Here is a 26,218-nt window from a genome sequence, read left to right on the forward strand (position 1 = left end):
TGTATTTTTCCCAAACGTTTTTTCTAAAATTAACATGCTTTTGGTACATAGGCTCCTCAGTGTTTCTGAAGCTGGGAATAGAAAAAACTTTAGGAAAAATACAAAAAAGCAATTTGGCACCAGTGGTGGAAAGACCGATGATTAAAGATGATCCCACAAGTGATTTAAGCAAGAAGCAGATAAGCCCCAAACACCGCAGGATGTTATGAAGGTCTATAATATAAACACACCTGGTATGTGAGGGCAAGATTCAATAAAGTCCATTTTTATATCAATCCAACTATTTGTGTTTGTTGCTAGATCCATGGTGCGACCACACCCCTGAGCATTGTGTGCCTTTCTGGTTGCCCATCTCAAAAAAGACATAGAAAAGGTACAGAGAAGGGTGACAAAAATGATAAAGTGGGTGGAAAAGCTCCCTTACGGAGAAAGGCTAAACAGACGACTGAAAGGGGATCTGATTGATATTTATAACATCATGAACAGAGTGGAACGGGTAAGTAGGGAACTGTTATTTAACCTTTCAAACAACACTAGGAGTAGGGGACACTCTAGGAAACTTGCAACCGACAGGCTCTTCCACCAGGCCTTCCCAGACTAGCCTACACCCCCTCTTTCCCCTACTCCATTGCCCCCTTTCCCTTCTCGCTGTAAACATGTTCATTTCTTATCCAATTCTGTAAATATGTTCATATCTTATTCCTCCTCCCCTTTCGTTTTGTTTGATTCTCTGGCTCTCCCCTAGAGCCCCCATTTCTCTTGTTCTCTGTACTCATTGTCCTTCCCCTCGCCCCCCCCCCGTTCATTGTAATTTCAACCTTTTGTTATGATGTAAACCAATATGATGTGTATTTTAATGTCGGTATAAAAAAGATGCTAAATAAATAAATAAATAGATAAATAAATAAATGTAAAACAAATCCTTGGAAGTATTTTTTTTCACTCTGCACAATTAAGCCATGGAATCTGTTGCTGCAGGACAAGGTCAAGGCAACTAACAAAGTGGATTCAAACAGGCATTGGACAAGTTCTTGAGGGAAAAGTTCATAAACAGTTCTTAGTCAGGCATGCTGGGGAAAGCCAGTGCTTATTTCTTTAGAGCGTGATGCAAGAAATAGAGCAACTATTTGGAATCTGATGGGAACTTGTGTCCCAGACTGGCCACTGGCGGAGACAGAATGCTAGGCTTGATGGACCTTGGTCTGACCCAATATGGCATTTCCTATGTTCTTTTATTCACAGATAATCAAAGAATGGTATAATAACATTAAAAAAAAATCATACTAAGGGACTACCTAATATTAAAAGGTAGATGGTGATCAACCACATGATGCTGAATGTAATGGATCCAAAAGAACCAAATCAGAATAAAGAACTTCTGTATTATAACAATGCATAGAGCCATACAAGATGTGAGGTTTATATTACATTAGATTGTTAAATTCCACTTTCCTCAGGTAGTTTGTTTTCTTGTCCTAGGGAAGGGCACTGTAATTTTCAATAGGACCTCACAGCTTGAAGGTCTCTCCTCAATGGAGCAGTGGCAGCAGGTTGCAGCCACTAAGGAGATTCCAAATATAGATTTAGAGGTGTCCTACCGAGTACTTGTGTGGTTCAAATATTTTATAATTAAATTCTACTTGAATAAATAAATGAATGCATCCTAACATGCCTGCATGCACAAGTAGATGATGTCCTGTCAATTTCATTTTTACTTTTTAGATTTTCCTTAAAAGAAAAGAAAATAGATCCACTTGTTCACATCTCTGTGCCAGCCTGTTTTCTGACAGTATGTGGAATGTTGAGTTAGAGTTCTCTCCACTGTAAAATAAGTAAGATATCTTCAAAATAAATGAGCAAATTGAATCCTTACCGTCAATCTGATCTTTTGTGAATTCAATCTGAAAATAAAAAGAAATATTTTATAATCTATAATAGCAACTCTACTGTTTCTGAAGTAATATGATGTATTTTGTACTAAAACTCGCTGTGCATTAGTTACTATATGGTTTGAGAGCATCATATATTATTACTTTTGGAGGAATTGTATACTTTTCCAATTTCCAACATCTTGCTAGTCTCCAACATTTTCAATCAAGCAGTGTGCATGTTTCTAGTACCTTTAGTCCACCAAATATATGTTTCTATCAAAACTGGTAGAATTCTAGTGAATTTCTTAGGAATGCTATAGCTCTGAAGGTTCTTGGAGGATACAGAATCGGGGAAGGGGCAGGATGGACAAAGTGGAGGTGCACTACAAAGCCCACATTCAGAGAAAATGGGTTTATGAATCCATCATTATTTTGTTGAATTCTCTCAACTGAGTATACAACAGCCTCAGGGCCGGATGTTCAAAGCCCTACGCGCGCCGGGCCTATTTTATAAAGGCCCAGCGGCGCGTGTAAAGCCCCGAGACGTGTCTAAGTTTCAGGGCTTTACAAAAGGGGCAGTCCGGGGGCGGTCCGGGGTGGGGCCAGAGGTCTCCGGCACAGCGGCCATTTGCCGCTGGGTCAGAGGATCGCATGCCGGCAGGCTGCCAGAGCGCATAAAAGGTATAACAATTTGGGGGGATTAGAGTAAGGCTAGGGGGGAAAGGTTAAGGGAAGGGGTGGGAAGGTTAGTTTAGGGGGTGGGAATGGGGGAAGCCTGCAGGTATTGGCACACCCAAGGTGCACTAGTGTGCACCCCCTTGCGCGCGCTGACCTCCGATTTTATAACATGCGCACGCCTGTCCGTGCTTGTTATAAAATTGAGCATACATGTGTGCGTGCCGGGTAGCACGCGCACACATGAACGTCTGCGCGTATTTTTGAAAATCTACCCTTCAGTGTTTACAGTTCAAGTAATAGAGGATATTGGCAAGGTTTGCTGGTAGTTTGGAGAGCTTTTCGGGCCGATTCAGTAAAGTCGGGCCGATTCAGTAAAGTCCGCGCACAGGCACTCACACTAGCCCGTCCCTAGCGCCTCCTTTTGGCCCGGAGCGGCGGCTGTCAGCGGGTTTGACAGCCGACGCTCAATTTTGCCGGCGTCGGTTCTCGAGCCCACTGACAGCCACGGGCTCGGAAACCGGACGCCGGCAAAATTGAGCATCCGGTTTTCGACCCGACAGCTGCTGTCCAACTTCAAAATTTTTTTTTTTTTAACTTTTTTTACTCTTTGGGACCTCCAACTTAATATCGCCATGATATTAAGTCAGAGGTGCACAGAAAAGCAGTTTTTACTGCTTTTCTGTGCACTTTCCCGGTGCCCGAAGAAATTAGTGCCTACCTTTGGGTAGGCTCTAATTTCTGAAAGTAAAATGTGCGGCTTGGCTGCACATTTTACTTACTGAATCGCGCGGAAATACCTAATAGGGCCCTCAACATGCATTTGCATGTTGAGGGCACTATTAAGTTTGGCAGGTTGGACGCTTGTTTTCCGCCCCTTACTGAATAAGGGGTAAGGGAAAACGCGCGTCCAATGGCAGGTTAACAGTGTACTGTATTGGCCCGTTTGTGAGCATACATCAAGAAGCCAGGACTGTTGTAGGGAAGAAGCCTAGATCAGATCCTAGTATTTCTCCTTGTCTTGACATATTACTAAGAAAATAACCATTTCTCAATAGTTAACAGGGAATAGGAAATCAGTTTTTATTTTGCCTTTCATTTGAAAGAGATATTTTTTGTATATCTAATACATAGCTTTCATAGGCAGTTGTAATTTTTATATTCTACACATACAGTACACATCTAAGGTTTTTCCAGTTCCAAGGAAAAACATCAGTCCAAACCACATTCCTTTTTCCTCATGCATCATCAGAAAGTTCACTGCTACTGTGGTCAAAATTTGAAACTGGCACTTAGCTGAGTATCTGCACTTCGACATTCTCTCCCACTACCATAATCTCTTCCTGCCTTCCTCTTCCTCAATGATAACCCATGCATCAATGGGCCAGTTCTCAAAAGCTCTCTGCTTTGGGACAACGTTTGTTGGTGCTATTCACCTGCAGACTTTACAGCCAGTTTTAAAGAGGATGTTCACACTTTCATTTTTAAGCTTGCCACATTTGCACCTGTTTTTCATGCACCATATATTTTCTATGGAAAACAGTGAACACATCAAAGGTCAAGGTACTTTAGAAGTAATGAAACAGTTAAGTAACATGGTTATAAAAAAAAGCCTTCTGTTTTCATAACTTAGGGATTAAATCATCATATACGTTTACAAAGCGGTGATAAGGTCAATTGATGCTAAAAACTTTACTCCCCAGTCATCCTTTCTGTTCTTATTTTGCTACATGTAAAGCAAAGGCAAATAATATGGGGTAGATTTTATAACATGGATGCGCCAATTGTATAACATGCACGCGCGATGCAATCGGGCCTTCCCCAGTTCCCTGCCAGTGCGCTCCAATTAAGGAGTGGACTGGGAGGAAACTTCCCTAACCCCCTGCCTAACCTTCCTTCCCCTTCCCCTATCCTCCCCATCTCTAAAACTAACCTACCTTACCTAGCGCCTCTTTTTTGACGGAAGCGGCGGCTGTCAGCGGGTTTGACAGCCGATGCTCAATTTTGCCGTCGTCGGTTCTCGAGCTCGCTGACAGCCACGGATTTGGAAACCGGATGCCAGCAAAATTGAGCATCCGGTTTTTGACCCGCCAGCCGCGGAGCCATTTAACTTTTTTTTTTTTATTATTTTTGACTTTTTTAAACTTTCGGGACCTCCAACTTAATATCGCCGTGATATTAAGTTGGAGGGTGCACAGAAAAGCAGTTTTTACTGCTTTTCTGTGCACTTTCCCGGTGCCCGGAGAAATTAGCCTTTGGGTAGGTGTTAATTTCTGAAAGCAAAATGTGCGGCTTGGCTGCACATTTTGCTTTCTGAATCGCGCGGTAATACGTATAGGGCCATCAACATGCATTTGCATGTTGCAGGCGCTATTAGGTTCAGGGGGGTTGGACGCGCATTTTGGGCTCACTATTACCCCTTACTGAATAAGGGGTAAAGCTAGCGCATCCAAAATGTGCGTCCAAATGCCGGCTAACAGTGCGCTCCGTCAGATGATATTCAGATTGTCCACTGGGTAAAAGTAGTTTAACATCTCTAGTCACCTCAAAGGATCCAAGTAAACTATTTCAAATTGGTTATTGCATAATAAGTTGGTCTTAAATGAACTGAAAACAGAAGTTTTGGAACTGAGGGGGAGTCAGGGGGCTTGTTACCAGATACATTTGTGGTGGATATTGGTGCTAGTAAGGTGGATCAAGAGAAGTCTCTAGGGGTGAGGTTTGATTCATCTTTGATGTTAGAAGGCCAGGAGTCTCAACTAGTATAGTCTGCATTCCATAAACTTCTCTCAGTGCATTGTCTCTGTCCCATTTTGGATTTGAGTTCTTTTAAGGTTGTAATGCAGTCATTCATGTTGTTTCATCTGGACGAACATAATGGCCTGTGCTCTTCTTTGATTTCCCTCTGAGGTTGATACACAGGCTTCAATTGGTGCAAAATGTGGCAGTAAGAATAATTTTGGAATGTCCTTGGAGGACATTGGCACAGCTACTGCTGTGATAGATGCAATGGTTGTTTGTTAGTATCAGGTAGGATGCAATATATGATCCTGTATTTGGTTTTCAGAGTCGTGAGAAGAAATGATCCTTCTTATCTAAAGAATAGGTTAAGTTAGCATGCTTTTACTAGGAATTTGTGTTCCTCCCAGACCTTGATGCTAGTAGTTCCAACTTTCAAAGCAGTCAAGAAATCTAGACTGTATAGCAGATTGTTTCCCACTGTTGCTCTTCAAATCTGGAAACCATTACCCCTTCACATAAAGGTTAAGCTCAATTACTTGACCTTTGGGAATAAAACTCAGAAACTAAAGGATGAAGGTTAGATGTGATTGCTAGGTTTTCTGCCTTTTAGATATTATTTTTGTATGTCTGTACAGTTTATTTGATTTTATTGGATTGAGATTTTATTGTACACAGCTAAGAATCGCCAAGATTGGACAGATAGGTGGTTTACAAATGTTTTAAATAAATAAAATAAATGCATTTACAATATGCCATCTGAATCACAACCAAAACATGTGATTCTAATGTAAGAGTAGATTCTAATTTGACCCCGAAGTTCCCAAGTTCTATGATGGGTGTCACATTAACTTCCTTCAACCTTATCCACAAATTCACTATGCTTGTGACTGATGTTCTTCATTTTCTTTTCTTAGTGTTAATAGCCATCTAATTCCCCTTAAATCAGTTATTTAAAACCATCAGATTTCTGTTTAGCTGTTCTAAAGCCCCCACCAGAATCTTTCCCAAAGGAACGATCAATTGGACATCATCAGCATCTAAATGTCTAGTATTGTCAAGTGAATGGATCCAACACCCTAATGAAGACATAAAAATGTTAAACAAAAAGGGTAAAAGAGATGAACCCTGAAGGACACCACAATGGACATGTGTTCAAAACAGAATTGTTAAATTTCACCATGAAAGATCTATCCCTATGGAAAGAATAAAGCTAGCTATAATTGACCCAACCAGTTCAACTGTCTACATATGTCAATTAAAATGTTATTACCATATCAACTAGATCGAATGCACTTGACAGGTCTTGAATAATCCATCTTCATCCATTCAAAATAAAACATCATTTATTACAGCCACCACTTTGATTCTATTCTATAGCCTGAGTGAATCCCACCTGTCTATAATCAACTCTTTACTTTCATGGGTACTATTGAAAAGTATTTAAACCCAAAACAGTAACTTAAAATATAGTTAGAAATATAGGGGGCAATAATCTCAAATTTTTATGCGTGCTGACATACTTTTACCCACATTACAACACAATTAGAATACTGCCTCCCGCCAGTACTGGTAAAAGTACATAAAGCACATGTAGTTTTGCTGGCTGTTAAAAGGGCTGGGACAAGCTGGAATAGTGAAATTACATGACAAGATTTAATTTTGAAATGGCTGCATGTACTTTCATGCACATGCTTTGAACCTTCTTCAAGGTAGGGGTGAAGTACATGGGTACAAAAGTACCCGTGTTTCCCTGTCGGCCCTTCATTTTCAATTGGATATATTGCATGGAGTTTCTCTTTGACATTGAGCTTGCAGGCCCACTGGTACAAAGTACAAGGCACTCACTTCCTATAAGTGATGCATGAAGTTTAATTACTGTTCTCCTGTAGCTGTGTTTAAAAAAAGGATTGGATAAGTTCTTGGAGGAGAAGTCTATTACCTGCTATTGATTAAGTTGATTTAGAGAATAGCCACTGCTATTATTAGCAACAGTAGCATGGAATAGACTTAGTGTTTGGGAACTTGCCATGTTCTTATGGCCTGGATTGGCCACTGTTGGAAACAGGAAGCTGGGCTTGATGGACCCTTGGTATGGCATGTTCTTATGTTCTTCTAAAGTTCAAGTAACCATATTGGTCAAAGAGAAGAACAGATTCTGCAGCTCAGGATGGGCTTCTTTTGGGTTAGTATAAGAATTATCTAAACATTGTTCAACATGAGTTTTCTGGATCTCATAGGTTGCTTCTTCAGAAACAACTTTCAAAAATGGGACTTTAATGGTCCCAAAAACTCATGTCCTACAATATTTGTGGATAATTCTAGTACTAGTCCAATTAAAGGTATCGTAATCTACAAAACCATCTAGAAAACACCCAAAATTGGTTTCAAATTGGTTCCATATGCATTTATTGGAGAAGTAAAGAAGCACTGTACAAAAGCTATGGAAGTTTGTGTCCACATTCTGGTGTAGTTCTTTAGCAGAGGAAGGCAACAAAATTCAGATGCACTTCATTCCTTGGATCAGTAGTTGTCAATTAGGATCCTATCAAATATGAACACCCAGTAAATTAATTTTGTTTTAGACCATCTATTGGTGAAGTAGCATTGTTTTGCACTGATCTTGAAAGACATGAATTTGATTTCTGGACCTGACTTCTATTCATTGGTCCAGTAGAAACTAGAGATGCTGCTCAAGAAAAGTTCACAAGTCCTTAGGTGAGGGGATTGCAGCCATCGTGCAACAGTGGACCTATAAGAAATATTTAGGGTGCACATATTCTGAGTTCCAAAATGTGTCCATCTATGGCCTCTGGCCAAGCAATATCACTGAGCTGACTGGGCTACATGGAAGAAGGTTGAAAAAAACAGGGGAGAAATCCAATTTGCATATAAAGCTCATGGCACCATAGCCCTAGTAATGGTTAACTCTGATTAAGCTAAAAACACAGAGAAGCAGGAAAAAGCTTCTCAGCCAAAACAAATTTTAAATAAATAAAAGATCATATATTTTGGGGCAGATTTTAAAACCTGTGCACGGGTGCAGATTTGTTCACGCAACCCGGCACTAACAAATCTACGCCCGATTTTATAACATGTGCGCGCAGCCCTGTGCATATTATAAAATCCAGGGTCAGCACGTGCAAGGGAGTGCACAGTTGTGCAACTTGCGCCCGCCGAGCCGCGCAGCCTGCCTTCGTTCCCCCGCACCTTCCCCTCCCTTCCCCTACCTAGAACCCCCCCTTACCTTTGTTGAAGAAGTTATGCGGGCTCGGCACGCGCAGGGGCAGGCAGGGGCAGCTTTTCGGGGGTTATGCTCATATCTTAAGCACTTAACCCTTTGAAAATCTGCCCCTTTATTTTTAAAAGTCTACAGTAACAGGTTTGAGGACAGTTCCAGGACAAGTATAGTCTGTAGCTTAAACAATCACAAAATAAAGAACCCTTTCTTCTATAACAGAGATGTGTCATATCTTTAGTTGCATAGTTTTCCATCTAATACAAATATTTAAATTAATCATTAACTGGAAAATCTGTGTACAAATATATTCTAGAATATTCATAATGAACATGCTAAAAAAAACCCAGACCTCAGGGAATGGAATTTGGTGATATTCCTGCTGTTCACTTTTTTAGGGCCTGAAGTACTAAAGGATTTTTCCTATTTTATGTCTGTTGGGAAATGCTTACTACTTAGGCCCCCAGAAACATCCTTCTTCTGAACTTAATGGGTCGTTATTTGTTCTATCCATATTTGCATAAAACATAGATGATGTCAGCAGACACAGACCTATTGGTTCATCCAATTTGTCCATTTGTTTCTTCCTACAGATGGTTTCTTAATCAGCTTATGGTGTTCTCCCTTCTTCTCCCACTAAGGTTCCTTTGGGTCTCTTCCATGCGTGCTTGAATTGGGTCTGTCTGGAGGTTGCAAGTACAGTAGTAACTACAAGTCCTAATAGATGCCCAGGCACTCAAATAGCCATGACTGTCTGGCCGGCTCCATGCTTCTTGTATTAACTGATTGGCATGGTGGGTCTGTGTTGGTGGGGTGCTAGCTGAAAAGGATATGGGGACCTGTTTGTACAATAGTCAAGTTGGTGTTAGTTGCTATTGGATTATTGTGAGAACTTGTGGTTGGACGTGGAAGGGAAGAGTTCTGAATGTTAATTGAAAAGGACATCTTCACATGCTCAGCTACCCATTATTATAATGCAGAAGGATGACAGGCATGATATCACACAGGTGGTCATATTCTACAGCTTGCAGCTGGGCTATAGTCTTAGCAATGTGGACAAGAAATCCTGGACAGAATGGATGGTCCAATTGATCATTTTCTGCTGATATCAACTGTGACTATATTATTATTGTCCCTGTCCTTTTTATTCTTTCTTTCTTTATTTATGCTATGGAAAAGAGCTAACTTATGATGCTTTATTAAGGCCTGTTAGATATTTGAATGATTGTGTCATGTCCTAATTTCCCCTTCTTTCTTCTACTACAGAGTACATCTTAGCTCACTCTCTCTATATATTTTGTACTGTATATGGCTTATGGTGCAGGCTAACCATTGTTTGGGTGTTCCTCCTTTGAACCACTCCTACCTTCTCAATATCATTTTGTAGATTTGGTCTCCAGAATTGGATAAAGCAATCCAGGTGGGGTCTCACAGAAATTAATGCAAAGATAATATTACTTCCCTCTTTTCACTAGTGACACTTTTGTTTATGCACTCAAGTATACTGGTAGATTTCCCAGCTACCAAGTGTTTTTTTTTGTTTGGTGACTGTTAGTTCTCCCTCTCCAAAAATGGTTTTTGACCTTTAGATTTCAATACTCTAAAAGAATGATTTTGCTGGTTTTAAAGTCCTTCCAGTCTTTATTAGAATGTATTTCATTTTATCTATTTCATTTATCTATTCTGTTGCAGGTTTTCATTATAATCTGAAATTTTCATTATAATCTGAAATTTAATGTGGACAATAGCAAAGTGTTGCATATAGGGAAAAATAACCATTGCTGTAGTTACACGATGTTAGGTTCCATAATAGGAGCTACCACCCAGCAAAAAGATCTAGGCATCATAGTGGATAATACTTTAAAATCGTCGGCTCAGTGTGCTGCAGCAGTCAAAAAGGTAAACAGAATGTTTGGAATTATTAGGAAGGGAATGGTTAATAAAACGGAAAATGTCATAATGCCTCTGTATCACTCCATGGTGAGACTGTACCTTGAATACTGTGTACAACCAAAATTATAAAGGGATGGAACAGCTCCCCTATGAGGAAATACTGAAGAGGTTAGGGCTGTTCAGCTTGGAGAAGAGACGGCTGAGGGGGGATATGATAGAGGTCTTTAAGATCATGAGAGGTCTTGAACGAGTAGATGTGACTCAGTTATTTACACTTTCGAATAATAGAAGGACTAGGGGGCATTCCATGAAGTTAGCAAGTAGCACATTTAAGACTAATCGGAGAAAATTCTTTTTCACTCAACGCATAGTTAAGCTCTGGAATTTGTTGCCAGAGGATGTGGTTAGTAGAGATGTGAATCGTGTCCTCGATCGTCTTAACGATCGATTTCGGCTGGGAGGGGGAGGGAATCGTATTGTTGCCGTTTGGGTTTTAAAAATATCGTGAAAAATCGTTAAAATCGTGAGCCAACCCCCTAAAACCCACCCCGACCCTTTAAATTAAATCCCCCCCCCAAATGCTTTAAATTACCTGGGGATCCAGCGGTGGTCCAGAACGGCGGCGGTCCGGAACGGCCCCCTCAATTGAATCCTTTTGTCTTCAGCCGGCGCCATTTTGCAAAATGGCCGCCGCAAAATGGCGGCGGCCATAGACAAAAACGATTCGACGGAGGAGGTCGTTCCGGACCCCCGCTGGACTTTTGGCAAGTCTTGTGGGGGTCAGGAGGCCCCCCCAAGCTGGCCAAAAGTTTCTGGGAGTCCAGCAGGGTTCAGGAAGCGATTTCTTGCCGCAAATCGTTTTCCGTATGGAAAATGGCGCCGGCAGGAGATTGACTGCAGGAGGTCGTTCAGCGGCGGTCCGGAACCCCCACTGAATGACCTCCTGTAGTCGATCTCCTGCCGGCGCCATTTTCCGTACGGAAAACGATTCGCGGCAAGAAATCGCTTCCTGAACCCCGCTGGACTCCCAGAAACTTTTGGCCAGCTTGGGGGGGCCTCCTGACCCCCACAAGACTTGCCAAAAGTCCAGCGGGGGTCCGGAACGACCTCCTGCGTCGAATCGTTTTTGTCTATGGCCGCCGCCATTTTGCGGCGGCCATTTTGCAAAATGGCGCCGGCTGAAGACAAAAGGATTCAATTGAGGGGGCCATTCCGGACCGCCGCCGTTCTGGACCACCGCTGGATCCCCAGGTAATTTAAAGCATTTGGGGGGGTTCGGGAGGGTGGGGGATTTAATTTAAAGGGTCGGGGGTGGGTTTTAGGGGGTTTTAGTGTGCCGGTTTTCCTGCCCTCCCCTTCCCCCGATTTACGATTTTTTAACGATAAATCGGGGGAATTGGTATTGTATCGTGGCCCTAACGATTTTTGACGATTTAAAATATATCGGACGATATTTTAAATCGTCAAAAAACGATTCACATCCCTAGTGGTTAGTGCAGTTAGTGTAGCTGGGTTCACAAAAGGTTTGGATATGTTCTTGGAGGAGAAGTCCATTAACTGCTACTAATCAAGTTTACTTAGTTAATAGCCACTGCTATTAATTGCATCAGTAGCATGGGATCTCCTTAGTGTTTGGGTAATTGCCAGGTTCTTGTGGCCTGATTTGGCCTCTGTTGGAAACAGGATGCTGAGCTTGATGGACCCTTGGACCCATGGCAATTTCTTATATTCTTAAACAGACACCCTTTCCCTTCTAGCCCTTCCTCAATGCCACTTTTGAAGACATTGTCAGGAACTGAGTCCAGCACTGATCCCTGAGGTACCCTACTGATCTCTTTCCCTTCACTAGAATGAGCCTCATTGATTAACACATTCTGAATCCTGTTGATCAACCAGCATATCACCCAGTTTATACCTTTTTCTCCAGCTTCTAAACTAGCTAGCTTGATCACCAGTCTTCTAGGTAGAATAGTGTCAAATGCTTTACTGAAAGCTAGATAGACCACTAATACTATATTTCTCTGATCTACTGCTTAGGTCACCTCATCAAAGAAATTAATAATATTTGTTTGATAAGATTTTCTCCTCGTTAAACTCTTATCTAGGATCTTGTAACCCAATGGCTTCAATGTACTGCACTATTCTATCCCTCAGTACTGATTGCATTGCTTTGCCCATCACTGATGTCAAACTAACAAGTCTGTAATTGTCTGCTTTCTCCTTGTTCTCACCTTCGTGGAATGATATCAGTTTCTTGGAATCTCTCCTATTTCAAGTGATAAACTAAACAGAGCTGTGGTGGGTACAGTCAGTATTTCATTTAGCTGTTTCAGAGAGCAATAATGAAATCCATTTTCACAGATAAAACACTGTTTTACTCTCTGAAATGGACTAAAACCTCAGATCCCTTACTATTATTGTCTGGTGGTCTAACAGTGGAGCGCCCCTTAGGCCTCTGTGTGCTGTGATGCCATTTCTAAAATGGCACATGCTGGCCTCGGTCACCCTTTTGCCTCTGCGGGTAGACTAGGGGAAATAGTGAAGAACAAGAAATAGATCTCCTTTTTTTTGGGATCTGCTGGGCACTTGAGACCTGGACTGGCTGCTATCAGAGACAGGATACTGAGCTTGATGGACCTTGATCTGACCCAGCATGCCATTTTTTATGTTCTTATGTAGGTCTCTAAGTCATATCCTGCTGAGCTTCAAGGTGTGTGTAGTCAAACAGTAGAATACAAACAGTTGCCAGCCTCAAGTAGTACCTGGATTCCTGTTTCTATAAGACTGAAGACCCTGATGCCAGTAAACACTTTTGAGTCTGATTTGTCCTCTAGTTTGTGCCCAGGGAAAAATGATTTTTGGAAGACCTTAAACGCTAGTGCCCATGATGTCCTGGGGCCTTTACTTCCTTCTCCATAAGGTCATTGAAGCAAATGGGCTCTTCCTTGGTTAAACATGGCCATGCTATACATTCTTTATCAAGAACATGCTTCCCAGAGGTTTGAGCACAAAGCTTTTTTTTTTTCCATAATGAGTAGCAATGTGAAGCATCAGCAAGCAGAGTGAAAATTGCTTTAGAGAATATGGCTGGTTTCTGGCAACATTCAGAAATGTAAAACACTTACAGACTGGCTATTACCCGATATATATATTTTAGCAACATGATATTTGAGTTTCAAACCGCATATTATAAGCTGACTCCCCTAAGCCTCAAAGCATATGTTTGTTCAGATGTTTCTATACCAATCTGAAAAAAGTCAATAAATACTGTGAGCACTCAGGTGGTTAGAGGAGAGATTGAATCCTGTGTTAGTTAAATGCAAAAGAAGAGAACATAGGAGCTAGTGGGAGAACAGCAATACTTGAACGCTAATGAAACCTACAAGATAATAGCTTCTAACTAGTAATGCAGTTATTTTTCTGAATTGTTGCAGGGAATGGTGATTGAACAATTTACTCTAAGGCAACGTGTAATGAGACTGAAATTTGCTATTTTTCCTGTATTAGTAAATTTTGTAGATGCCATTGAATTTTGCCTTAAAAAGACAATGATTTTGAAAAGACAATGATTTTGAAGGAGAAAAGAGCATAAATGTTTGCTTCTGTATTTCTCCAGGGAAGGAAAAGATACTACAGAGGTTGGCATATGTTTTTATCTGGACCAGCAAAAAAAAAAAAAAAATTATATTGTACATAAACTTTCGGAGCTCATTGGTCCCTTCTTCAGAAGTCTCTGCAATTCTGAAAAAGCTGCAGTTTTATAGATTTTGGGCTTGATTTATCCAATATCATTTTGGCATCTGGAGGCCAAACTGTAAGAGACAGCCAGGTTTTGTCAAACAGCAACTGTGATAAAAACAGTCAGATATTCCCATTAATAGGGAGCACAAACACCAAAAGGAATTGCGATCATGAGTTGCGAGGTTTGTCAATCAAAAGGCCTGGATCAGGGATTTCAATTCACGTTTCCTGAAAATGCCATTCTGAGAAAGTCAGAATGAGTAATGCTTCAACCCCTTTCCTTTTTTGCTTGCTGCACATCTACTATAGAGACGTTCAAACACTTGCTACTCATTAAATTTGTCCTACATACACTTGGATAGCAGAAAAGCAGACTAGCTTCAGTAAAGCTACGCTGCTAGGAAGCCTCTGCCCCACATTTATAGGAATATCAGAACCAACCAGAATATGTGCTGTGGACCACAGATGGAATTGTTTTGCATCGCAGTTATTTTGGACTTTTAGGGCTCATTGAAATAGCACCAGAAAAGTAAGAAACCCTCCCCCCCCCCCATAAACTGCACTGGCAATACTGAAAAGGCACAACTATTTAGTTTATCCAGCAGTTAATAGGCTGTTAGCCCTTTATTTATTCTTCACTCTTAAAGTATTTGTAATTGCATTGTAGGACCTTACTGTATTTAGAACATTGCATCAAAGTTTCTCTCTCAGCCTCAGCAGATACGCAAGAGATACCTCTTTATACTTCATAGAACAAGCTGTATAAATTGACAAACATAATCAATTCGTGCATCCAATAGAAAGGTATCACTTGCAACTCCTTTTCGCACCCACATGATGTCGTTCTTGACATAAGTTGTTTGAAAACTGTTCTTGAATGATTCCAAACTCAGGGAGAAATGTTGCTGGTTGTGTTGTCTGATGCAAGTGAACATGCCGGAATATGCCCCACAAGTGACGCATCTTACCTGTTGGAAGATATGGGCCAGAAGACAAGGATGGTATCATATGGAGACCTGCCAGTATTGCAAGTAGTAGAGCAGGCCTGCCTGCAGTGGTCTTATCCTCTCTTCTGTCATATTAACCATTAGGATGTGCATTTGTTTTTCACAAATTAGACAATCTCTATGAAACTGTCTAATTCATTGTTGTTCGGTAGCCCCGAAAAGCAAAGCGTATTTTGCCGAAATTTCGGCAAAGTTCATATTTAGTGTCAGTATGCACTAACGGAGTTACTGCGCACTGCATGTCACTTAGGGCCGGATTGTAAAATTATGCGTGAGCGTAGATTTGTGCGCGCAACCCGGTGCTCACAAATCTACGCACGATTTTATAACATGCGCACGCAGCGGCGTGCATGTTATAAAATCCAGGGTCGGCGCATGCATGGGGGTGCACAATTGTGCAACTTGTGTGTGCCAAGCTGCGCAGCCTTCCTCCTTCTGCCTCCCCCCACCTTTCCTTCTGCCTCCCTCCAACTTACTTTCTGCCTCCCCCCACCTTCCCCTCCCTTCCTCTACCTAACCCACCCCCCAGCCCTACCTAAAACCCCCCCTTACCTTTAACTTATAAGTTGCACCTGCCGCCGGGCAGGTGCAACTTATTAGTTGCAACTTATAAGGTGCAAAATAGGCTCGGCGCATGTAGGAAGGTTTTAAAAGGGTTACGCACATATATTACGCATGTAACCCTTTTAAAATCCGCCCCCTAGTGTGCAGTAATACCAATTAGTGTGCCCTGTTTTTCTAGCTAATGAACTTCTCTGAATTGATACTTTTAAAGTTTTAAGTTGCATTTTGTTTTTAGTGCGCACTAACATTAGTTACAGTGCACTACTATATACTTAGTGCGCTGTAAGTTCTATTAGGACGCACTAACTAACCTGTTAGTGTGCCCTAACGCAGCTTAATGCACATTAATATCTAGCTAGTGCACACTGTCTCGGTCAGTGTACTGCGCACTAATGCTGAGATAGTGCGCACTAACTGGTTGTTAGTGTGTAGTAAGGCCCATTAGTGCACACTAATGCACTTCGTCAAAAATTGCCGGAAAAAAAAAACGACCCAAGGGAAAACAAAATTTTCCAAGGAGCGCCCGATCCGAAGCCCAACCCGAAAGCGTTAAATGAAGCACATCTCTATTTAATAACATTGCTCGTCAGCAAGCATGGGGGGTATCACACCACACATGTGCAGAACAGAAAAAAAAAATCCTGCCCCACACCAATCTGTAATCTGTTTTTGAAACCCACCCCCCCCCCCCCACTACTTAAACTATGGATTCATTGGAATTTTTAAAAAAAATGTTAATTTATCAAGTTCATCTTAACTTATTGCTTTGTGAAAATACAGCTACAGTATTCTTCTTAGCATTGAGGATTTTTTTTTTCCACCTTAACTTTTAATGCTGCCATTATGACCCAAATAAATCAAGTTCTTCAAGCGAACTGACATTTCATGGCAGAATTATCATAAATGACTGTGCTGTGATGTAATGGAATAGGAAGCCCTTGTTCGCTGGTAAAAAAAAAAGAACTTCCAGTAAGCCGAGCTAACATGCGAAATCACAGAGGTATCCCAATTCTGGAAGCACATAAATATACTATTACATTCAGGTGTCTGCTTCATAACAGGTGCTACAGTGCTGAGACTTGGGAGCCACAGGTCTGGATTTTTTACACTTTTACCCCAATGACATTGTATTTAAAGCAGGGTATATCTGAAATAATACTTACATTTTAAAGTGGCTACCAACCTGATCCCACAAAATATCAACTTGCCTGCTCCTGTCTTGCTTACAGTTATTATTGGGTCACTTTTCTTGTGACCCTTATGTTTTATTTTGTACCTTTTTTTTTTTTTTAATAAAATCTTTTATTATGCCCATAAGAACCTCCCTTCCCCAGTTCCCTCTTTAGTTGCTCATTCTATTTTCATGTTTCACACGGGTGTCATGCCTCTGTGAAACTATGGCGGGATTAGTACAGCACTGCCTCTGATATACTTTGATCCCTAATGGTGGGAGTATCTTAGTAGCAGAAACTTAAAAACTTGTGCTTCAACCACCAATTTAGTCCCTGGAATGGAATGAAGTTCAAAAGGAATGGTGGAGGTGGAGGGTGAGATCTTAACGATTTTGTTGTGACTGCCGACTGATGTATTTAAATATGTGATCCTAATAACTGATTGTAAATTCTTCGGAGCAGAGACCGTCTTTTGTGTGTATCTATACCAGTGGTTCTCAACCCTGTCCTGGGGACCCCCCCAGCCAGTCGGGTTTTCAGGATATCCACAATGAATATGCATGAGAGAAAATTTGCATGTTATGGAGGCAGTGTATGCAAATTTTCTCTCATGCATATTCATTGTGGATATCCTGAAAACCCGACTGGCTGGGGGGTCCCCAGGACAGGGTTGAGAACCACTGATCTATACAGTGCTGGTTATATCTAATAGCAGTAAGGAAACAATAAGTAATAGAAGTCTTAAGACAAGGTAGCATGAGAAGGTGGTTATTTGATATTTGGCTCCTGCTACGATGTGGCTGGCTAAACTGGCGGGCCACTGGCTTGGAGTGTTATTTTCCTACTATTCAGGAATAGAGTTGGATGGATTTTCATGACAATCTAATCTGCACCACAGCATCAGACTTTACATGGCTGTCTCCATACAATATGCTCCTTCTAAAGGGATCAATGATTCTCAACCTGGCCCTAAGGTCCAGCCTGACCAGTTTATCTTTATCAGCAATAAATATGCATCAAATATAGGAGCATTCATCACCTCTATTGTATGGAAATATATGCAGATTTATTGTGGACAACATGAAAACAGGACTGACCGGGGGTGGTCCCCAAGGACTGATTTGAGAACCAGTGGAGTAGAGTGACTAGTTCGTTCCATATTGAAAGGAACATAAAAACATAAGAACATAAGAAAATGCCATACTGGGTCAGACCAAGGGTCCATCAAGCCCAGCATCCTGTTTCCAACAGTGGCCAATCCAGGCCTCAAGAACCTGGCAAGTACCCAAAAACTAAGTCTATTCCATGTTACCATTGCTAATGGCAGTGGCTATTCTCTAAGTGAACTTAATAGCAGGTAATGGACTTCTCCTCCAAGAACTTATCCAATCTTTTTTTAAACACAGATATACTAACTGCACTAACCACATCCTCTGGCAACAAATTCCAGAGTTTAATTGTGCGTTGAGTAAAAAAGAACTTTCTCCGATGAGTTTTAAATGTGCCCCATGCTAACTTCATGGAGTGCCCCCTAGTCTTTCTATTATCCGAAAGAGTAAATAACCGATTCACATCTACCCATTCTAGACCTCTCATGATTTTAAACACCTCTATCATATCCCCCCTCAGCCATCTCTTCTCCAAGCTGAAAAGTCCTAACCTCTTTAGTCTTTCCTCATAGGGGAGCTGTTCCATTCCCCTTATCATTTTGGTAGCCCTTCTCTGTACCTTCTCCATCGCAATTATATCTTTTTTGAGATGCGGCGACCAGAATTGTACACAGTATTCAAGGTGCGGTCTCACCATGGAGCGATACAGAGGCATTATGACATTTTCCGTTTTATTCACCATTCCCTTTCTAATAATTCCCAACATTCTGTTTGCTTTTTTGACTGCTGCAGCTCACTGAACCAACGATTTCAATGTGTTATCCACTATGACGCCTAGATCTATTTCTTGGGTTGTAGCACCAAATATGGAACCCAACATTGTGTAATTATAGCATGGGTTATTTTTCCCTATATGCATCACCTTGCACTTATCCACTTTAAATTTCATCTGCCATTTGGAAGCCGAATTTTCCAGTCTCACAAGGTCTTCCTGCAATTTATCACAATCTGCTTGTGATTTAACTACTCTGAACAATTTTGTGTCATCTGCAAATTTGATAATCTCACTCGTCGTATTTCTTTCCAGATCATTTATAAATATATTAAAAAGTAAGGGTCCCAATACAGATCCCTGAGGCACTCCACTGTCCACTCCCTTCCATTGGGAAAATTGTCCATTTAATCCTACTGTCTGTTTCCTGTCTTTTAGCCAGTTTGCAATCCACGAAAGGACATCGCCACCTATCCCATGACTTTTTACTTTTCCTAGAAGCCTCTCATGAGGAACTTTGTCAAACGCCTTCTGAAAATCCTTCTGAAAATCCAGGCTGAGCCTGTCTTGCTTTTAATTTTGTTCAACTATGGGCTTGTAGTTGCAGTTTGCATTATCCCTTTGGATTAAGGAGTGATCTGTTGTTTGCCTTCTGGAGATCTGTAGTTCCAATCTTTCTCAACAGTCACAGCATGAGCTTGAGTAGGGCAATTGCGCTCCTGTAGTATATAGAGTGCAAGCCCTTTCTCGCATGGCAATATTTCAAAGCTGTTGTGAGGAAGGCATAGACCCTATATGATCTCAATTAAATTCACTGGAGTAAGAAGCCTTTTGGGAAAGAGAAAGTGGAAATATATGTTATATTTTTAAGCAAGACAGAGGAAATATTGGCAGCAATGAAGGACGGCTGAGGGGGTATATGATAGAGATGTTTAAAATCATGAGAGGTCTAGAACGGGTAGATGTGAATCGGTTATTTACTCTTTCGGATAATAGAAGGACTAGGGGGCACTCCATGAAGTTAGCATGTGGCACATTTAAAACTAATCAGAGAAAGTTCTTTTTCACTCAGTGCATAATTAAACTCTGGAATTTGTTGCCAGAGGATGTAGTTAGTGCAGTTAGTGTAGCTGTGTTTAAAAAAAGGATTGGATAAGTTTTTGGAGGAGAAGTCCATTACCTGCTATTAATTAAGTTGACTTAGAAAATAGCCACTGCTATTACTGGCATCAGTAACATGGAATAGACTTAGATTTGGGTAATTGCCAGGTTCTTATGGCCTGGATGAAAACAGGATGCTTTCTGTGCCTGATGGACCCTTGTCTGACCCAGTATGGCATGTTCTTATGTTCTTAAAGATCTTTGCTGAGAAGTATGTGATTATGGCATGCCATTTCTCTATATCTCTGTGGTAAATGGGGTGATGAGAAAGCTTAGCCACTGCTTTGCAAAGTGCAGCAATGTTTTATTCTTATGCATTGCATACTGACCACTTTATACATTAGAGCTGACTAGAGGATGGGAAAACCGTCCTACAAACCAGTGCAGATTCCAGCTCTGTAGGGCTCATCCTGACTTTTTCCATGTTTCTGAGTCAATTTAAAAGCTCCATTTCGAAATACCAGACAAAATTAGATTGATAAACATCTCTAAGGCACCTCCTGTAAAGGAGTGGTTTGCCAGAACGCTACTCGATGGAAGCTTAAATTAGTCAAAAGCCTTCCTTTCTTAAGAAACCGTATAAAGCATGGCTATTTCCAACTGCTTTATGGAATTCTAAAGCTGTTTTTTGTTAAAGATTTTTTTTAACTGTTTTCATATTTTTTATTTTGCTGGCTAAAGTTGCCCTAATATGTTTTTATTATATTATTGTCCCAATTGGTTTTATTTCTTTTTGTCAGAAATTTGAGATTTTTTTTACATTTTATTCAGTTTTTGTTGCTCATTAAGTTGCTGTGATGTGCTTGAATTATACTGTAGACCAAATCAAATTCAATAATATTGTTTTGCTGTTGCATATTGCTCTTCAGTCTACTTGGAAGGAGCAGTCTAACAATGTGAGAAATAAATAAAGCTACAGTTCAATTCTGCTTAAAATCCATATTTTTACAATCAGTGTGGATTTGCCCTGCCTTGCTCAGTTCATTTTTGTAAGCATGCCATCTTAGAACGCTCTGCATGCTCCATCCTGGATTTTGACATGAGCCAACTCAGATATCTCGCCAGTAGAGGAGGGGGCAGGATGATTTCCCTTCGTCTAACCAGCCCTCCCATCTCAGCTTTGGCTCCCATAGTAATCTTATAGCAGTTGCATGTCAGAAAAGTATCTAATGAAACTCAAAACCACCCTTGTTCCATTTCAGCCAGCTGGCTCAGAAGTGGGAATCTAAGTCACCATCGGTTTAGATTTTGGTGAACTAAGGCCTGGATTTTCTAAGGTCACAGACCTTAGAGAATCTGGCAGTAACGGGGGGTGGTGGGTGAAGCGGGGGGCGGACCTGCGAAAGCCAGCAGCGATCGCACCACCGCGGGGTTATCGCTGCTGGCTTTTGCACCCAATAGCGCCACCGTGAAAAGTGGTCCTATTGGGCACGCCACTGGCGGCGATAAGGAGTCTTACCTTTCGCTCAGAGAAGTCGTTGCAGAGTCCGCCCCGCCACCACCCCGACTTCTCCCCTTCTGGTGTGGACTCCGCCCCGATTTAGCTATCGCACGTGAAAAGTCCCTTTTCGTGTGCGATCCCTTCAGAAAATGATCCCCTAAGCCACATAAGTTAAAATTCAGCCTGAGCTATATTGGGTTATTTGGTTGAAACCAACAGTGGCTTGCAGTGTAGGTTCCAGGGTGCAAATGTACCATCAAAAATAAAGAGACCAGAGGAGAAGCATGATGGAGGAGAGGTAGAGAAGTGCAAGGAGGGAAGGGGCAATGAAGGAGGAGTATTGGGTGGTTTGTTAGGAGGGAAGAGGGCAAATAGAAGGGGAATACTACTTGTCATACCATGTATTTTTTGACCCACTAGTTGACACTCATGTTATGCAAAGTGAACTAATATCCCCCCTATCTCTTGTCAAGGTTTTGAATCTAACTGAATTAGACTTCGCAATCCCATTGTTTTATTTAACTCTAGGTTCACAGCACTTTCTGAGCTAAAGATGTTCTCATGTTAATGGGTATGGTTATTTAGTGTTTTCTTTATTTTATGACATTTGTATACTTTCGATTATTGGAATTGTTTGGTGGAATTTTTGTGCCAATTTTATTTCTTTTTGTACTACTTTGTGAGCCACCATAGGCCATAATTTGGGATATGGTGGGTCATAAATGTAAATAAATAAATGCTATGTTGACTCTGCTCAGCAATCACATGACTTTGCTGATGTGACTAAGGAAAATCCACCACTGGCCCTACATTTGCTGTCTCGTTTAATAACAGATCATTTTCTGCTGTAATGTCTGTTAGCCGCAGGCTGTGATATCTTGTGGCCTCCTTGAAGATTTCAGGGTATAATTCCTCACATTTCCTTTTTGCAGTGGAATTTCATCTTAAAGGGGCACTTAGAAACATAGAAACAGAGAATCTGATGGCAGATAAGGACTGTGAGGCCCATTAACCTGCTCACTTTTATTCTTGGTGCAATGTCAAACAGCAGAGTTCATCTCTGACTTTCCCTTCACAACTAAGGATCCTCCTCTGTGCCTAGCACATGCTTTCTTGAATTCTGTTCCTGTTCTTGCCTCCGTCACCTCCACAGGAACGATGCTCCATGCATCCACCATTCTTTCTCTAATTCATTCGCCCTAACCCAATATTGTCGTCAACATGTATTTTTCAGCAGATTGCATTACTTTTAGCTTTACTAGAAACTTGCTGTTAGGTTGCTGTGTTCCCTGTAGTAAAGTTAGTTTATTTGTATTTAATTTAACATTTTTTATCGTTCTGATTTAAAAAAAAAAAATCTAAAATAATTCATTTATAAGATTAAAAATATAGTCTCCCCTTTTTCTCGTCAAGTGTCTCAGTTTCCATGGAGAAATACCATAAATCTATGACGTGTTTATAAAAGCTTCCCTTTCTCAGGCAGTTCAACTGTTAGAAATCTAGGTTCCTCTGCGTGTCACTCTACTGTTTATCATCAAACCATATTGTATGCTCCAAAAGAGGCTATTCAAATTACCAATTGCACAATTATCTGCACAGCCTGTGCTCAGATCTCCCTCCAAAGAATTTGAAATGTGTCCCATGGTTCATATGATAATTCTTTGCTAGTTCCACCTTAATTCACTTCATGTCATCAAGGGTGCTGTCTCCTGCCAACAGTAGCTCGTTCTACATTTATCTGGTAATTCATCTCATGCTTTATAGTTCACAGTTGAACTAGTCCAGCAAAGGTGAACTCCTGCCCTAGAGTGCCACAACAGGATCTGGTTTTCAGGTTGGCTCAATCATGCAAATCAGCCTGGTTCTTGGACCAAATGTATGCAGATACATCTCATGAGTATTTATGGTGGAAACTGTGAAAACCGGATCCATTGATGATACTTAAGGGCTGGTGTTCACCATTCCCACTCTTGCATGATCCTGGGCTGGCAAATTAAGGAAGATGAATAGACATGTATACATGTTACTGCAGTACACCAGGAAATTCACCACATGTTCCTGGATTTATTACCAACTATCAATGGGCATTCTTCATATCTTCCAATTGAGTTCTAAATGTATTAAAGTAAATATATTTGAAAATTCAAATAGAATAAATTTGAAACTCATTGAAGGAAGAATCCAAATGAAGATTTACTGTAGCTAAAGTATATTCCAGGAGAATACATTAAAAAATACCCCAAAACAAAACAAGAAAGAATGTATCCATAACTAAAGGCGTACACTTACTTTCCACCTTGCCCTTCCCTCCAAATGAAATTAGGAATAAAAGACCATCGTTTTGGGGGGAATAGAAAGGGGAACTATGAAGAAGTTTAACAGTAGGCACAAATTAACAGGGTGACTGATTTTGTTTTAAATATACAGAACATTAGCTGGGCTTTCTTGCTTGACTGTGCTCACTATGTGATCTACAAATAACTGGGAGAGATGGAATTGTCCAAATTTACATGATCTTAGCTACACTAATATTAGTTGGCACTGTCTACCATCCTCGTTTAACTTTTTCCTTTAGTGAGAATGCGAACCAGTCTCAAATCGGTTTCCGTCAGTAAACTGCATTGTTTTCATCCCTCAACGAGAACATTTAAAACCAGTCTGAGGCCGGTTTCCAAGTCATCACCAGAAAGTTAAATGACTCTTCTGTATTCTGCAAGCACGGCTCTGCCATAGCATTTCTTTTCTCCAAATTTCTCCCGAGAGGGCTCTTCCTGAAGTCTTTTAGACCGGCATCAAGCAGGATCTCCTGACACTTGCTTACATGAAATGAGAGCACTGGCTGCAGAAGAGCTCCAGTTGTCTCTCTCTCTCCCGGCAACATATGATGCCACTCAGTCACGGATTATTATGGCTGCACCCAAACAGCCCCATAGAATGTGTGCAATAGATACATACTGTGATCTTGGACGGGTCAAAGGCGACTTCCTTGGGAGGCTCGGGTTCTGGAGGGGGCTTTGGGGGTGCCTTAGGTTCCTCTTTCTTGGGCTCAGGCTTCTTGGGCGGCATGTTGCTTCTCCCAGGCACAGAGGAAGGGGGGAAGGAGAGAGAAAGACAGAGAGACAGGGAAGCAGGAAGAAAGTGGAGCTCACTTTTTTTTTTTTCTCTCCGAGCTGGTCTTTATCACTGTTCGGTCCCTTAATGTCACGCATTGTATCGCTCAGCCACCCTATCACATGCCAGAGCTCACAATAGGGGAACATCTATAAAAGGATGAAACATTTTGCCTTGCTATTTTAGAGCAGGTGGACATAGCGGCATCATGAATTAGTACTTAAATAGAAAGACAGTTTAGGGATTTTGTGTATGGGGTTGGACCAGTGTCAAATATTTCTCTTTCTTCCCTTTGTATGTCTTGTGCAGGTCTCTGCCTATTGTTCTGTCTGTGTTCGTCTCTCTGCCAAATATTGTTTTATTCCAATATCTGTTCTCTATTAATGGAATAATGAGATAAGCTGTTTGATTGAACTCTGTGCTGCAGATTAGTCCAGATTGTGCACTGTGGGAAATACTGATCTTTCATCCAATCCTGCTTTCTAGATAATAGGGTTTCAGAAAAACATGCATGCAGTCACCGTAGAAGTGGAAGCGCATTTCTGACACCCGGCCTGTGTGGTAGCTTTCAAAAGAAAGAAATAGCATCCGCTTACAGATTGGAAAATGAAGGCATTGAGGGATAATATTTGACTTGTCTTTACTCATAGTGAGAGATATGCAGCAGAGCAGAGATAAAAATGCAAAAACAAGGATTTCCCTGGCTTACAGGTTTACATTATAACCTCTAGACCACATCTTTTCTTCCCTGCAGTAAGGCCGCTGGCAGATTTATGCAGACTTTGACAAATATGGTCAGGTGCCTATGACACTTAGCAGCTGGGAGTTCAAAGCCAGACTCATGTCATAAATGAAGTTTAATTCCACAAGATCCCCAAATGGGAAAAAATTCTGACGATCACTGATCCCGATCAAAGTTCCCTACTAGCTGTACACCAGACATTTGATCACAATTATAATGAGCTTAGGAAATCATAGAAAAAAGTCACAGCTAAGCATAAACATTGAGAGGAAGAAAAAAATATTGTTTTATAATGACAATACTGATTTTCTCTTTTTTCAGTCGTACATTTGGATGGAATTGCCAATACTGGAAAATGAGTCAAGTTTATTTATTTATTTATTTATTTATTTATTTATTTATTTAGATTCTTTCGATATACCAATACTCAAGACTAGGGTCTTATCGTACCGGTTTACAGCGAAACAAGGGGTAACCAATTAACTAGAAAGATAAAGTTACAATGAACAGGGATTTACAGAGTGGGAGAGTTGAGAGCAAAAGGAATAAGTTTAACATAACAAAGTTTAACATAACAAAGTTCTAACAAAAGGAACGAATGTAGCAAGCTTTGACAATACAGTACACCTGACATGGCCATATGAAGGGCATCCTATTATGAGAGTGGATCCTTGGGCCGGCGGGAGTGGAAGCCAATGGGGAGGAGCCCCAGAGGTAGCATCCGTCGGCAGGCAAGGCTGGAGAGATCTGAGATCCCACTGGGGCTTCATCACTACCAGCCCTCGTTCCCCGCAGGTTGAGCCCTTGGGTACCAGGGCTGGCTGGACGTACGTGGGATCTCAGGCAAGCGACGATTCTCATAGTCAGGCAGGCAAGGGTCTTGGCAGGCGAAGTCAAAGTCAGGTGAAGCAAGGGTCTAGAAACGGAGCAGACAGAAGACAGAAGACAGGAACCAGGAAACCAGGCAACAGGGATTCCAACA

The 26,218-nt window shown here is 41.2% G+C and overlaps 1 protein-coding gene across 1 annotated transcript in view; it reads right to left on the minus strand.

Annotated features, from left to right (window-relative positions):
- Window positions 1–24,550, minus strand: part of LOC115086024 (myosin light chain 1, cardiac muscle-like) — a 49,568-nt gene extending 25,018 nt beyond the window's left edge. Inside the window, exons 1-2 of the mRNA XM_029592605.1 lie at window positions 24,339–24,550; window positions 1,874–1,901 (exon numbers count right to left, since the gene is read on the minus strand). Of these exons, the coding sequence (XP_029448465.1) occupies window positions 1,874–1,901; window positions 24,339–24,449 (139 nt within the window). The 5' untranslated portion in view covers window positions 24,450–24,550. The remainder of the gene's footprint in view (window positions 1–1,873; window positions 1,902–24,338) is intronic.
- Between the last annotated feature and the right edge of the window lie 1,668 nt (window positions 24,551–26,218).

Source organism: Rhinatrema bivittatum, chromosome 2 (assembly GCF_901001135.1).
Source record: "Rhinatrema bivittatum chromosome 2, aRhiBiv1.1, whole genome shotgun sequence".
Taxonomy (NCBI): domain Eukaryota; kingdom Metazoa; phylum Chordata; class Amphibia; order Gymnophiona; family Rhinatrematidae; genus Rhinatrema; species Rhinatrema bivittatum.